The 14,298-nt window shown below is 33.6% G+C and overlaps 1 protein-coding gene across 46 annotated transcripts in view; it reads left to right on the top strand.

Annotated features, from left to right (window-relative positions):
* Positions 1-14,298, top strand: part of RIMS2 (regulating synaptic membrane exocytosis 2) — a 586,269-nt gene that overhangs the window by 359,990 nt on the left and 211,981 nt on the right. For 25 of the 46 annotated variants that reach the window (XM_032858505.1, XM_032858508.1, XM_032858503.1 and 22 more), the window contains one exon: positions 1,134-1,250. In XM_032858505.1, coding sequence (XP_032714396.1) covers positions 1,134-1,250 — 117 coding nt within the window. Of the gene's footprint in view, positions 1-1,133; positions 1,251-10,376; positions 10,443-14,298 lie in introns of all 46 variants that reach the window. The other 21 variants (XM_032858499.1, XM_032858498.1, XM_032858497.1 and 18 more) reach the window with 1 other exon arrangement.

The raw sequence follows: 14,298 nt of genomic DNA, 5'->3' as shown, positions 1-14,298 counted from the left end.
TCAATACTGAGCATATCTAGTTAGAGCCAACTAACTACACTATTGAATGATAGTTATTGATGCTTTAAGGAATAGGGGGAAATAAACTTCTGATGGGGTTTTAAAGTCAGGAGCAATCATGCAAAGAATTAAAGAAAAAACACAGGTTGGGGGAAGAATGTCTTAGAAAATCTGTTTAAATTTTATTTATTTATTTATTTGACAGAGATCACAAGTAGACAGAGAGGCAGGCAGGGGGGCGGGGAAGCAGGCTCCCTGCTGTGCAGAGAGCCCACGGGGCTCAATCCCAGGACCCTGGGATCAACCGGAGCCGAAGGCAGAAGCTTTAACCCACTGAGCTACCCAGGCACCCCAGGCTCAGTGGGTTAAAGCCTCTGCCTTCAGCTCCAGTCATTTCTTATTTTTAAAAAGGACATTGAACATTATATCAAAAACCAATGATGTACTTATACCTAGGCTAATTGAATTTAAATTTAAAAACTAAAAAAAAAAAAAAAAAGAATGCTTGTCTTTTACCAGGGAAAGACTATTTGAACACATCTAAAAAAAATAGGCAAAGTTTTAGAATAGATTTATCTGTGCCTAACAGAAAACAATAGCAAAAGCTATGTAAGAGGCTTATTCTATCATGAAAAAGAAGTGTGTAAGTTGACAGTCCAGGCCAAGAATGGTAGTTTAAAAAAACTCATCATTGATCATTTATAAAGACTTCAATTTAGATTTTTAAAAAACAGATCATAATCATTTCCTAAAACAAGTCACACCAATATTATCTATAAACAACATGCTGAGCTCATTTTCTCCACACAAATTTATTCCTCCTCCTGTATTGCGTCAAAAATCACTGTTAGAAACCTGGGCAACATCCATTAATAATTTGATAATCCTTATCTCTATCCTCATTGCTACCATGTTTATGTTTATCTCTGTTATAGTAGCAGTCTCCTAACTTCATTGTCAGCCTCCAGTTGGAATGTATCCCATTAGCCCGAGGTGCAATTAGTTAAAACAGAAAACTTGAACTTGACATTAGAGTGATTTCTGTCTTTTTCTACTTTATTAAAAAACCTCATTTCTTTGTGTATTGTATGATTATGGGCTATTAATACGCTTAATGGGTTTTGCTGTTTCAGTCGGAATGTGGAACAGGGGCTTCGAGGGACACGATCTGCTGCTGGACATTATAATACAATTAGCCGAATGGATAGACATCGTGTCATGGATGACCATTATTCTCCAGATAGAGACAGGTAAATAGGATTAAATACTATTAGATCTTACTATAATCACTGCCTTCAGGAAGAAGGTATAACCATAAAATATTTTCATCTGGAATTTGGGTATTTGTTATCTTAGCTTCTAACCCCATTTCTTTAACAGTGCCTACATGTGTTCTCAGGACCATCGTGTAAAAAAATAAGACAAGCAAAAACAACCTTTTCTTTACTTAAAAAAAAAAAATCATCTTGCTCTTGTAGTTTTGGTCCTTTGTTAAATCAAACCAGTTAAGCTAGTGAGTTTGCACATGAGGTTATAAGGATAATTATAAGGAAAATAGACATTTTATTATTTTCATGTTATCATAACCAATCATTACATGTAAATATACTTCATGAGACAAGAGATTTAAAGTCTTTTGCATTCATCAGGGAAGCCAGTGTGACTTTTTATATATAAAAGTATTGACACAAGTCTGGTTTGTTTAGGAAACAGACACAAAAACTGATTCATGAAGAGGTTTTTCCTCATGGCTTTTCAGTAAACCTTTTAAGCATCTTAAAGAATTATGCTTGTTGATTGCTGTATTTGGAGGAATTCTCCAAATTTTCTCCATTAAATATGAATACTTGGAAAGAACATATATTTCAGTGCATTAATCACATTAATTACTGCTAATTTGTTTTTAAGTTAAACAAATTGGTTAACCCTTGAATTCATGGTTTAGTTCTATATAAAATGAAAAATGCTATAGTATTTCCCCCACACTGTCAAATAGGCTTGAAATAAGGATGAGCAAAGAAAGCTTAGTTTCCTGTTCAGAGAATATTATGATAAAATAACAAGGGAACGCAGAAGTCTCTTTGTATGGGACCTAAAGCAATTTTAATTAGAACATCTTAAATCAACTGACTTGAGAAATTCCCAATACTTATCACTGTCAATATTTATAAATTTATTTGTTTTCACCTAAATCTAGAATTATACTCAATTTGGGCTTATAATTTCATTGTGTTAAGTATACTTTTCCAAAAGAAAAGATAGGGATCATCTATCCTAATCTTCAATAGAGTCAAACAAGTATTAGCTTTTGTGTCTGAGATCTAAGAAGAAATAGGAAGTTGTTAAATTAATATCTTTATTAATTGTTAAATGAAAGTTAATGTGGTATTTTATTTTTTATTTGCTTAACTTTTTCACAGTGACCTGTGTCTTTAAGGGTAATTATAGGTATAGTATCTATAGAAATCAATTTGCATCAAGTAGATACTAGTGAAAGGAAGATGAACCGTATGGGCATGATCAGGAGTTGAAAGAACTCATATTAGGGTGGTTGAATGAATACTTTTATTACATTATAGAATTCTAATAAATTTTGATCATCTCTGGAAATTATTTATAGAGTGATTCATAAAGTCCTTGTTCTTTGAAAGTTTATTAAGGCAGTGTTGAAAGAAAAAAGTCTGAAATGACTTTAAATCTTTCAAGTTTTCACAAAGTTTTTCTTTAGATAAGAAATGGACTTAATATTTTCTCTGAAAATAATATAGTCTAAATTTTGCAGTAAAGAATATAATAAAATTAACTTCTAGAATTATATTCACAAACAAAAATACTCACCATCATGTCAAACACGTAATAATTTATCAGTATTTTAAGACATTGGCCATAGCATTAATGATAAAAGACTTGCTTTTAAATCTTTGGTATATAACTAGTATAGTCATAACTGGTATGTCATTATATTTTTTCTTATTTATTTTACAACTTTATGAATCTTTTAGTTTGACAAAAATGTTCAAGTAATTGAGAAGTTTTGGAGGAATTTGACCTCTGGGGTTTCATCACTTTTTTAGAGTGCTGTAGATTACCAAATCACAATTACTCCTAATTGTGAGCTGTCTTAAATTTTTTTTTAAATAACTAAAATAGAATTTCTTTTAACTAGGACTATAAAACTATTTCTAACGTTATTTATGAGTTATCTGTGTAAACATTACTTATTAACATGAGGGATCAAAAATCAAAAAGTACAATAGTATCCATGTTAGGTAGTCTATCACATTATTAAACAATGCATTTTTTTTTAATTTATTTTTTTTAAGATTTTATTTATTTATTTAACAGAGATCACAAGTAGGCAGAGAGGCAGGCAGAGAGAGAGAGGAAGGGAAGCAGGCTCCCTGCCGAGCAGAGAGCTCGATGCGGGGCTCGATCCCAGGACCCTGGGATCATGACCTGAGCTGAAGGCAGAGGCTTTAACCCACTGAGCCACCCAGGTGCCCCTAAACAATGCATTCTTAATTTCTGTTTTATTCTTTATATTCTAAATATTTTAAAGATTTTCAATACTAGAATGCATATGAAGACAACTGTAATTTTTATGAACTCTTTAGGAGGTAAGAATAGAACTCTTACAGTGAATTTTCATGAATAGTGTTTTATATAGTCAATCAATAATACTGTTGATTAAAAAGCCTTAAAGAGAATTTCCTTGGAGATAGTAAGTAAAATTTAGGCATTTTGAGTGGTGCATTAACTTTTCTTGTCAACAATAAATGGTGCACTGGACCAGAAGAGGATTTTATTGAATATATTTGCTGGCCGTGTTTCTTTGGGAAAATTAATGTCTTTTACACTTGATTTCCTTATCTATAAAATTAGAACATTAGTGTCAACCTTATAGGGTTATTGTGTAGATTAAATAACACAGCACCTCAAGTTGCATAGTACATACTCAGAAAATGTGCCTTACCCTTAACATTTTAAAGGATCTTGTGGCTTGCAAGTAACAAACACATCTTAATGTACTTATTAACTAAACAGAAAAATGAGAAATCAGTTAATACAAGTATTTTTTTAAAAGCTTTGTAGAGAGTATAGAACATGAGTTAGACCTTGAAAAAAAGCTTATTTAGGCAAGAACAAGAGCATAAGTACAGAGGCAGAACACACATATATCAGAAAGACCCAGTGTGAAGGATGAAGGACTTGGGACATATTGGAAAGTAGTGCATGAAGATAATGGCTTTTACATTGGCTGCATTGGGTGAGAAATGATGCTATTTCGCATCAATTTATAGTGCCTAGCTAAACTTAAGTGGTATAAGAAGGAGATAATAGTGTTCATATCCTTTTCTTATAGGTAATGTTAAAAAGAATTATATATTGGGTGCCTGGGCAGCTCAGTTAAGCAGCAACCTTTGGCTCAGGTCATGGTCCCAGGATCCTGGGATCCAGACCTGCATTGGGCTCCCTGCTCAGTGGGAAGCTTGCTTCTCCCTCTTCCTCTGGCCTCCCCTTGCTTATGTACTTTCTCTCTCTTTCAGGGGAAAAAAAAAATTATATATATATATATATATATATATATATATACACACATATATATATATGTATATATATTTATATACTTGATTGGATATTTGTATCTCTGCACATCTCACTCTATTATCATAGTCAAAATCCTATTCTGTTTTTTTTTTTTTAAGATTTTATTTATTTATTTGAGCAAAAGTGACAGATAATGTGAGAGGGGAGAGATTCAAAGGGAGAAGCAGACGCATGATCCCAGGACTCCGGGATCATGACCTGAGACAAGCCAGTTGCTTAACCAACTGAGCCACCCAGGCGCCCCAAAATCCTATTCTATTTTGAAAAGAAAATAGATTTTTTACAAGTGATTCAGAAACTTGGATGCAGGGTTATTAGCTAAAATGATGAATTATAACAGACATCATTCATCTTCCGTCCATCCCCCATACTTTTTGGATTATTGTGTCTCTGGTAAATCCTGGTAACTACAACTAGGAACATAGTTTTTCTGGGGCAACCTATGTGGCTTTGGTATTAGAAACCATTTCAAGAGCTTATTTGTTTACATGAGTTAATTTACTATTAGAATAAAAATTAGAATAAGAATAAGAATTTACTATTAGAATAAGAATAAGAAGAATAAGAATTAGAATAAGAATGCTATTAGAATAAGAGGAATAGAATAAGAATTAGAATAAGGATAAGATAATATTTCTGTAACATGTCAGAGGTACCATGCGGTAGTCATTTTTATGTCTATCCTGGATGCCAAGATATATTGGGTACATTTAATTCTATGCAGTATGCCATTAGCATCATAAAAAATACAATTAACACTGGCCTAAGATACATTACTTCATAAGCTTTTTCCTTTTGTACAATTAATACATTTATATTCTAAAAAGAAAAATGTCATATTATATGAATCTCTAGGATACCTCACACACTTATGCCTATTTCTTACTTTTATCAGCCAATCAGCTACGAGAAAGTGTCAAAATTACCCATAACTATTTAGTCTTCTTGGTCCTTTTAGTTATCATCTATGAGGGGAACACATCTCTGAAAGTTTGAAAATACAGAGAAAGTAAATACAAAAAAGAAAATTCACTTTACAAAAATAATACATTTTATTATATTTCAGGAGTATGTTTTAACATAGTTAAATCATACTGAGTATATTTTAGGAACTATAAAGTAGCAAAACATTAACAATACTAAAGACACAGAACATAAAGTTTTACAGTAAGTTGAGATTGTTGGAAACTTTGTTTACAAAAACTATAGGTTATTTAAGGATGAGTTATTATATTTCTTCCTTTTGCAGTCCTTTTTGTTTGGTGGTTTCTGAAAGGGGGCATTCAGGCTCATCTGATATAATGGAAGGATAATTCATTATAAATATAATTTTGTTCTATCTTTAAAGATTACATTTCTTAATAAGAATCAAAGTGTGTCTAGAAATTAGATCAGTAATCCAGTTCAATTATTTGAATAGTGAAATTTGTCATTATTATTTTTGAAACTGTAACTTTTTTTTCACTTTTTAAAATTTAGTAATTTTTTTAGTTTTTTTTTCTTTTATAATGAATTACTTCTCTGCTCAATTTTTTAAAATTTTCAAGGAGTTTGGATAAATTGCAATTTTTAACCTAATTTTTAAAGTCATAATGTGTATTGATGACAGTATGGTTTGCTTAGGTTTTATAATTGCATTAATTTTGGAAGAAAAGCAAGAATGATTTAATTGAGAAGAGTAAATGAAATGTTTTAACTTGTACCAAGTGGATGTGGCAAAGGCCCTTGGGTGCATCTCTGGCTCTTAGGTGGATTTTACTACCAAAACAATGGTTAATTTTATGTAATATTTTCATTGATGTATTTTTATAGTTTTCAACAGAATCTCAAGGGGGATCATGACCAGATTGGATTCAGAGGTATAACATGACTACAGACAGTAAGGATTTGACTCACATAATTATTGAGGTCAAAAGGGCCAACTATCTGCCCTGTGCAAGCTGGAGCCCATGAAATGATGGTATAATTCAGTCCAAGTCTGAAGGCTTGAGAACCAAGGTGGCTAGTGTCATAAATTCCAGTTGGAGGGCCAGAGACATAAGAGATGTCCAGCTCTAAAGTGAGGCAGGAAAAAGGAGGAATTCATCCTTTTTCCTACCTATGTTCTGTTGAGCCTCTCACCAGATTCTATGATGCTCACGCAGATTGAGGAGGGCAATGTATTGAGTCCACTGATTCAAATGCTAATATCACACCGAAGCCCCTCACAGACACACCCAGAAATAACATTAAATGTGAGCACCCCTTGGGCCAAATTAACTTGTCATAAAAAGGGAAATAAAACAAACTGATGTTTGATAAAGTTGATCCTTGCTTAATGTTTTCTTTGGCTTTATAGAGACAAAATTAACTATAAGACACCTCAAGGAAAATATTAGAAATTGATGATGATATATATGTTCTGTGAATTTGAAACTTTTAATAAGTTTTGAAGTTTACATATTTTTTGCTCAAGTAATTTTCAGAGAAGATCTATTTATTCTTAGTGCAATAAATCCTAACATCACAGTTGTTGGGTATTACTCCTACTCTTTGTAATGCCAGGCATGTCTTTTTCGAATATTGTTTTAGTGTTTATTTTAATACTACATAGGTTTTAATGGTCTGTTTACATTTCTAGAAGTTTCTGTGATTATGTGAACCATTGCTCTCTTTGGAGGGTAGCCTCACCAGGAAAATAGTGTAATTCTGTTTTTACTCTTTAGTTCAATCCAAAATGTATTTATTGAGAGTGTCAGCATGAAGATTTAAAATAGACATTTAAAAAGTAGATATTATCCTGGCCTAAACAAACAGATGATCCAACCAATTATACCAACTCATAGATACCAACTAATCATATTATATACTAACTAATTATAAAGCGTGGAAGCCTGTCAGGCCCAAGCACAATATAATTGGAATAGATTGGAGAGAAATTACTTGCTTGAGTAGTTGAAAAAAAGCTTCAAAGGGAAGTTGGACTTGAGAGGTTGAGAAGAATTTTCAAAGGCAATGAAGTGGAGACAAAGGGAAGATAATGGCGTTCTCGGCAGAGTGATAGCATGAACAGTCTCAGAGTCAGGAAAGTGTGAGATATATTTATAGAATCTTAGGTGGTCTGGCACATCCACAAAGGAAGTTGTGGTATGGGGGATGGGAAGTAATTGGATATGAAGACTGAACTTAATTTGTATGCTGTTTTAAGGAATATGTACTTGGTTTTGATCTGTGAAACTAATTAAGGGTTTTGAGCACAGTACCTGCATGATCAAAAGCACAATTTGTAATTGTCTCGCTTGTAGACAGTGTGGAGAGTGGATTGGGTCAGGAAAGGGATCAGAAGGAGGGGAGACAATAGGTTATTTCAGTAGACATGGTAAATCTGGCTGAAGGTAGTAGCAGGAGAAAAGGAAAAAAGAGATAAACCTGAGTTATTTAAGCAACAGAACTAGCAAGGGGTATAAATCAATTAAAGGTGGAAAATAAGGAAAATGGAGGAATTGAATTATGAGACTTTTAAAACTTGGCTCGTTAAGTAAATATTTCAGTCTTTAGTTAAAACTGGGATTACACAAAGAGGAATAGCTACATCATTATATTAACTTTCAAAGGAAGGTTAAGGAATTATATTTGAATCTAGAGGGTCTTTTAGAGATCATGGAGTCCTTGATTCTGAAGAGGAACCTGAGAGACTGCTGTGGTGTGTAAGGAACGACACCAGATGGATAGGGACTCGTCTTCTCACTGCCTCTTTAGCCAGAGTCATTCTGATTTTATTGGATTCCTAATGATTGGCTTTACATAAAAATTTGTTCCCAAAAAGCAGTGGTCTTCTGATCAAAAAGAAAGTTTGAAACTACTTGCTCCAGCCCCCTCATTTCACAAATGCAGCACCAGGCGTCCAAATAGGCGAGTGTCTTGCTCAAACCTCAAAATTAACATGTGTTTTTCTGAAGTGTCTACACGACAGTCAGGCAGCCATGTGGAGAGCCCAGGAAGCAGCTGGAAATGTGCTGTGAAACCCAAAGGAAAAATGAAAGCTTAACAAAGTGAGAGTTCACACTATAAAGGAAATGATATAATCCAGAAAGAATGTGTTGGTATATAAGGAAGTTTGAAGAACCCATCCTGGGAAACCACTGCCTTTAAAGGAATAAAGAGAAAGAGACTCCAGTAAATGAAATGGGTAAAGAAGCAGTTAGATGGGTGGGGAACCAGCCTGTTGTATGCGTCAATGTTAAGAGCCTGGATTTTAGATTAAGGAAGCCCCGAGTTTGAAACCCAGTCCAGCTACTCCCTACATGGCCCTCACAGCCTCAGTTTTTCTGTCCGTGGCAATACCAGAACCTACCTCAAAGAGTTGTTATGAGAAATAAATGAGATAAAGTAGACAAACCTTTAATGGAGTACTCCTCACCTCATTAAGCATTGCGTAAATACTATTATTAATAGCTTGAGAGAATCATGTTTCAAAAACCAAGAGAAGAGAGAGTGTCAAGAAACAGGTTGAAAATCAATGTGTAACTCCATAGAGAAGAGTAATATGATGAAGATCAAGAAGTTAAAGGATTTTTCAGGATTTCATAGGTAATATTCACAGGCTAGCTTCCAGAAAACGGTAGAGGCTGAAAGTCACATTATATACAGCGAGCTTCAAGCTTAAATGAGAAGTGAGGAAGTGGTGAAGAGAATTGTAGATATGGCTAAGATGTTGTACGATGAAAGGAAAGTCAGAGACAGGCAAGGGCTTGAGAGGAAGGTGAGGTTAGTGAAGGGTTTATTTTTAGGATTAAGTGCCGTTCAGGAATGGAAGGCATGATGAGATAATAAGGAAGGAAGGAAGGTCATGTGGAAAATTAGGATTATAAGTAGAGGAGTTTCTTCCTTTGGCGCAAAAGAAAATGATAAGTGAAGATATAAGTATAGGTACTCTGTATTTAGTGGTAGAAATATGACAGTCGAGAGAATTCAAAATTGGTTTCCTTTTTTTAAAACTGAGACATCATGTTCATCTGCCAAAATTAAGTGTGTTGGCATGAAAGGTTTTAAGGAAACAGAAAAGTTTCAGTTAGTGCTGTGGGAAGACGAGGAGCCACTAGAGGTGGGAGAAAAGGTCAGTGTGCTGCTTTGATGGCTCGTGATAGTCATGAGACATGAAGTGTAGCACAGGCCGCAGTAGGTAATAATCATGTACTAAACATAGTGGATGGAAAAATGGATAGCATCCAATGAACCTAGTAAATAAAAGTAATAACCAATTCAAGACAGTTTATTCCTTACTAAATGGAATTTTAAGCCCTTTAATAATTTTTACTTATTCATGATCAAAGAAGAAGTAATTATCTTATAGAATCTCCTGTGTGTATTAGAAATTACCTCTTTAATTATTTTCTTCTTCAACTTTCTTGTTATTTTATTATTTTTCTCTTCCCATCTTTCCTCCTCAAAAGGGAAAGCAACTCTGTATTATATAACATTTTATAGATGGTGCTAGAGATGTTTGAGTGATAACCAATAAAATTTTATTTTGAAATATGATTTGTTTAAATCTTGATTTGCTATGTTTTTGTTGTGTTTATTTTGGAATACTTGGACTATTTTAACTTTTAGCCCTGCCATATTACAATGGACATTGGAAGGAAAGAGCAAGCTTTCTAGTAATGATTATCATTTGCTTTGCTTACTATCTGCTTATCTTTTTTGAATTTCACTTTTTAAAATTAAATTATACCTTTTCATTTCTTTCCCGAGTCTCATTTATATTCTTGTTTCTGCCATGCTTGCAGTCATTTTCTTACTCTACCTCGCTCCAGATACAGTCAGAACATTGAACATCATCACAGGGATGGCAGGTATATTTTTCTTACAATTAAGTCTGTTCGTAGAATTGCATGTGCCTGTCTAACAATATGATATAATTCACTTCTATTTCTGCTTTTGATATAGACATATACGATTATTCATGAAATATAGAAATATTATCCTTACTATACAAAATAATAGAAAATAAAGCATACGTAAAGACTTTAATTGTAATAAGATGTCAAAAACTTAGCTTCCCTTTAATGAGCTAATATCATCTCTGTTGATTCTAAAAATTTAGTTCACCAGGCTTTACAGTTAACCCTTGATTACCTAGAAGGATAGAATGACGGTATTTTAAAAAATGAATTGCATTTGACTGACCGCCTTCATAATTATGTATCCAGACAGCATTGGTTTTTACATATCTTGACAATCTGCTTCCCCACCTGCACCCCCCCCTCCACCATTGAGGAGTCAGTCCTGGAAGTGCTTAGGTTGAACTGATAGTTTATAATTTACTGGTCATAGATGATCCATGGAGAACGTTGGGTCTGTGGTAAAATCCTTGTTTGTTTCTACTTTAATACCATTCTCCTTATATCGAAGGAAGTATCAGTTACTTGGCATTTAACAGAAAGAAGGATGAACTAGAAAGAGAAAGGAAACAATTTCTCTAAAAACTTTCGGTTTCTCCAGGCTTTATGTAGCTTTAGGGATCTGAGTCAGTTCTGTGATACTCTGAGGCCCTGCAGGCAGAGAAGAGAATGGCAGGGATAATGTGGTAGTAGGTTCGGGGAGTATAGATAAAGAATTAAATGCTGTACTCAGTAGTTTCAGAGTGATCTGGGTTATGTGTGACCATTTTTGTGCTATTCATTTAATTCATTAAGAGTTATTAATAAAAGAGTTTAAAAAATAATTGAAACTAATGGGTAAATTCCTAAGAATCAAATTCATATAGATAACATAGAAGGAAACATAAGAGATAATACCAACGATAGATTGCTGACGATGGAAGTTTTGTGATGTCTTTAAGTAAATATAATTGAAATTTAGTGCCTTCCAGTTTATTATAGGTAGTGATTATTGCTGTATTTTATTGTCTTTTGCATCTTCACAGTCTCTTTTCTGTTATTTTGTTTTAACACTAAATAATTCTTTTTTTTATTTTTACTTTTGCTATATATTACGTTCTATTTTGGGTTTGCAGCAATTATACAATTACCTTACAAAAATGTAAGGAAGTAGTTCTGTAACTATCCCTATAATTGACCACGACCTTTCTTAAAGTAGATAACATGAATGAGACATTACTGATTATAGGCTTAATTCTAATTACGCTGGTGTATCTTCATTTAAATATAAGTTAAAATCTTGCACCACATAATTTTTTTTACATTCTACTCATCTTAGTTACAATAAGTAGATTGCTTCATATTTATTTTTCAATGAGCCAACATGCTAGAATCAGTTCTTAATAAGCTCTAGGTTGATTATCAATTTCACGTACTTATTCAAATTCTGAACCCTAGCCTAGCTGGCCTATTTTGCAAGATTATATTTCTGAATTACTTTTTATGCTATGATTTATTTTGTGGTCAGGAAACACAATATCATTAATGTTTATATTGAAGTAAGACTCAGTTAAGAAAATCAGTTTTAGAAGGCAAGTAATCAAGTGTCTCACTGTAAGATTTGCCATCAATTGCCTGATTCTAGTATGTGAGACTACTGTGTACCTACTCCCAGACAAACTGGGTGGATTTTGTAAGAATGAAATTCTTTAGTTGCTTTTAAAAATACTATCTTTTGTCATTATCAGTTTGATATACCAAGAAGAATGTGTGCACATTTCAAAACATAATGAAAATGACACCCAGGAGTCTACTACCCAAACCGAAAGCCAGAATATATGATTTTACTTACTGCATCTATCTGTAGAATCTTTGCCTATTGAATCTGTATGCCTCTTTCACAGAAGTAGTTAACATAATACTGATTTTCAGTTTAACGTCTCCTTCCTTTGCTTTTTTAAAAGTGACTTTGTCATTTGTTTTCACTCTGGTAACTTTTTCAGATACTCAGTCTTTCTGACCCTCACCTCAATCCACTATGAGATTCTAGGATTATTGAGGGTATAATCAGGTATCCATTCTCCTATGTTTATTACCATAACGTTCTAGGTGTTTTGTCTTTAATTTAACCCCTGTACCTTTGTATATAATGCAACTGAGCACAGCCCTTCTATGTTGAGATCATCTGGTGACCTCTTGTTTATACTATTTTATTCACTGAAGATTTTAGCACCTGGCTTTAGTCTAACTTCTAATAATTCCTGCAATCAACCGGAGTAATGTTAGTGTTCACCTGGATGACCTATTCCTCAGTCACTCACTTCCCTGGCTGTCTCAAAGTGGAGGTAGTAAACTTTATTCCCCAATTCTACTTTGGTCCATCACTGCCATGGCCATATCTGAATCTTAACATTATTTGAAATTATTACATCTCTAAAATCTTAATTTGAACACTTCACTCTTGGACCAGAACTACACATGATATAGATGTATAAGTATTTATATAAATTATTTTTATATAAATAAATATAAAGTAAATACATATTATTTTTTCACCGAGTTACTTTTACCTCCCTAGCTCTTGTATCTCAAAAGAGAACTCCACGCTCTTGACCCCTTTTCCTTTCCCTGCTAGTCTCTACTTAGCTTCCTTACGTATCCAGAGGTTGAGTCCATTCTTAGAAATATCCCCAATTCCCTTGCTACACTGTTCTTCTTTGACCTATTTGACAGAGTTCAAATCTGGATCAATCTCTTTCTCTTGCAGAATTGTGAACTAAATTTTCCAAACTCTCCCCAACTCAGCTGAACACTTAAAGGAAGAGTTACCTCTTTATCGAGAGTTGTGAAAGAAAGGAAGGAAGGAAAGAGGGAGGGAAAAGAGGAAAGAGGGAGAAAAAGAAGAAAGAGAAATAAGAAAGAAAAGAAAGTGGTGCCAACTCTCTAAGTGTCCAGTTTCCCAGCCCAGATTTCAAGGTGACATTTACTGTCATGGTCTGGAAATTCCCCTTCTGGGGATAAATATATGTTAGTAGCTCCAAGTGGACTATAGTGCAGCTACACTACACTATATGAAATCTGCAATTTCTGAATGGAACCAATGGAGTAAATTAAACATGGCATCCCCAGTCCGCGAAGAATCAGAATCACCAGTCTCTCTATATGAACATTGTAAATTGAAAAATTATGAGTGCTATCTCTTTGGAACAGATGAATAGAGGCTTAAATAATGGTTGCTAACTTTTTATATTATTTCAGGAGACAAATATCAACTAATATTAGGAATCAAAACTCTTTTTCTTCTGACCAGGTTATGCTAACCAGTACAAATCTGAGTCACTGTGTATTTTGAAACATAGTCGACATTTAAACAAATGTATTTAGAATAGATACCATGTTACCTTTTATTAATATCCTTTTATTAAGATATAGCCTTTATTTTATGAAATATACATGTTATCTTTAAAAATTTACCCTCATACCTTACTTTTTTCCCCCTAGTATTTATCTCAACTTAAAGCTATCCACGGCATACCCAGAAATCAGCATGATGGTGAACTTTCATGTAAAGATGTCATGAAGACAACTAGACTATATCTTAAAAGAGGAATTGGAATTATTTAGATTTATATAGAGCTAAGATAGGATGTCAGTGGAATTCTAGAGAAATCTATGAGCAAAGTCACTAAAGAAGTAAGTACCATGTTTTAGTGCAATTGGAGTGTTATCCACAAGGCACAAGGGAATAACAAGAAATGAATCTGGGATGATAAGAGTTGGTTCCAGTTATGGATAATCTTGTATGTTCTGTTAAGGAATTTGAATCTAG

Source organism: Lontra canadensis, unplaced genomic scaffold, assembly GCF_010015895.1.
Source record: "Lontra canadensis isolate GAN:19392208 unplaced genomic scaffold, GSC_riverotter_1.0 scaffold15, whole genome shotgun sequence".
Lineage (NCBI taxonomy): Eukaryota > Metazoa > Chordata > Mammalia > Carnivora > Mustelidae > Lontra > Lontra canadensis.
Note: the sequence above shows the minus strand (reverse complement) of the source record. Positions and strands in the feature narration are given on the sequence as shown.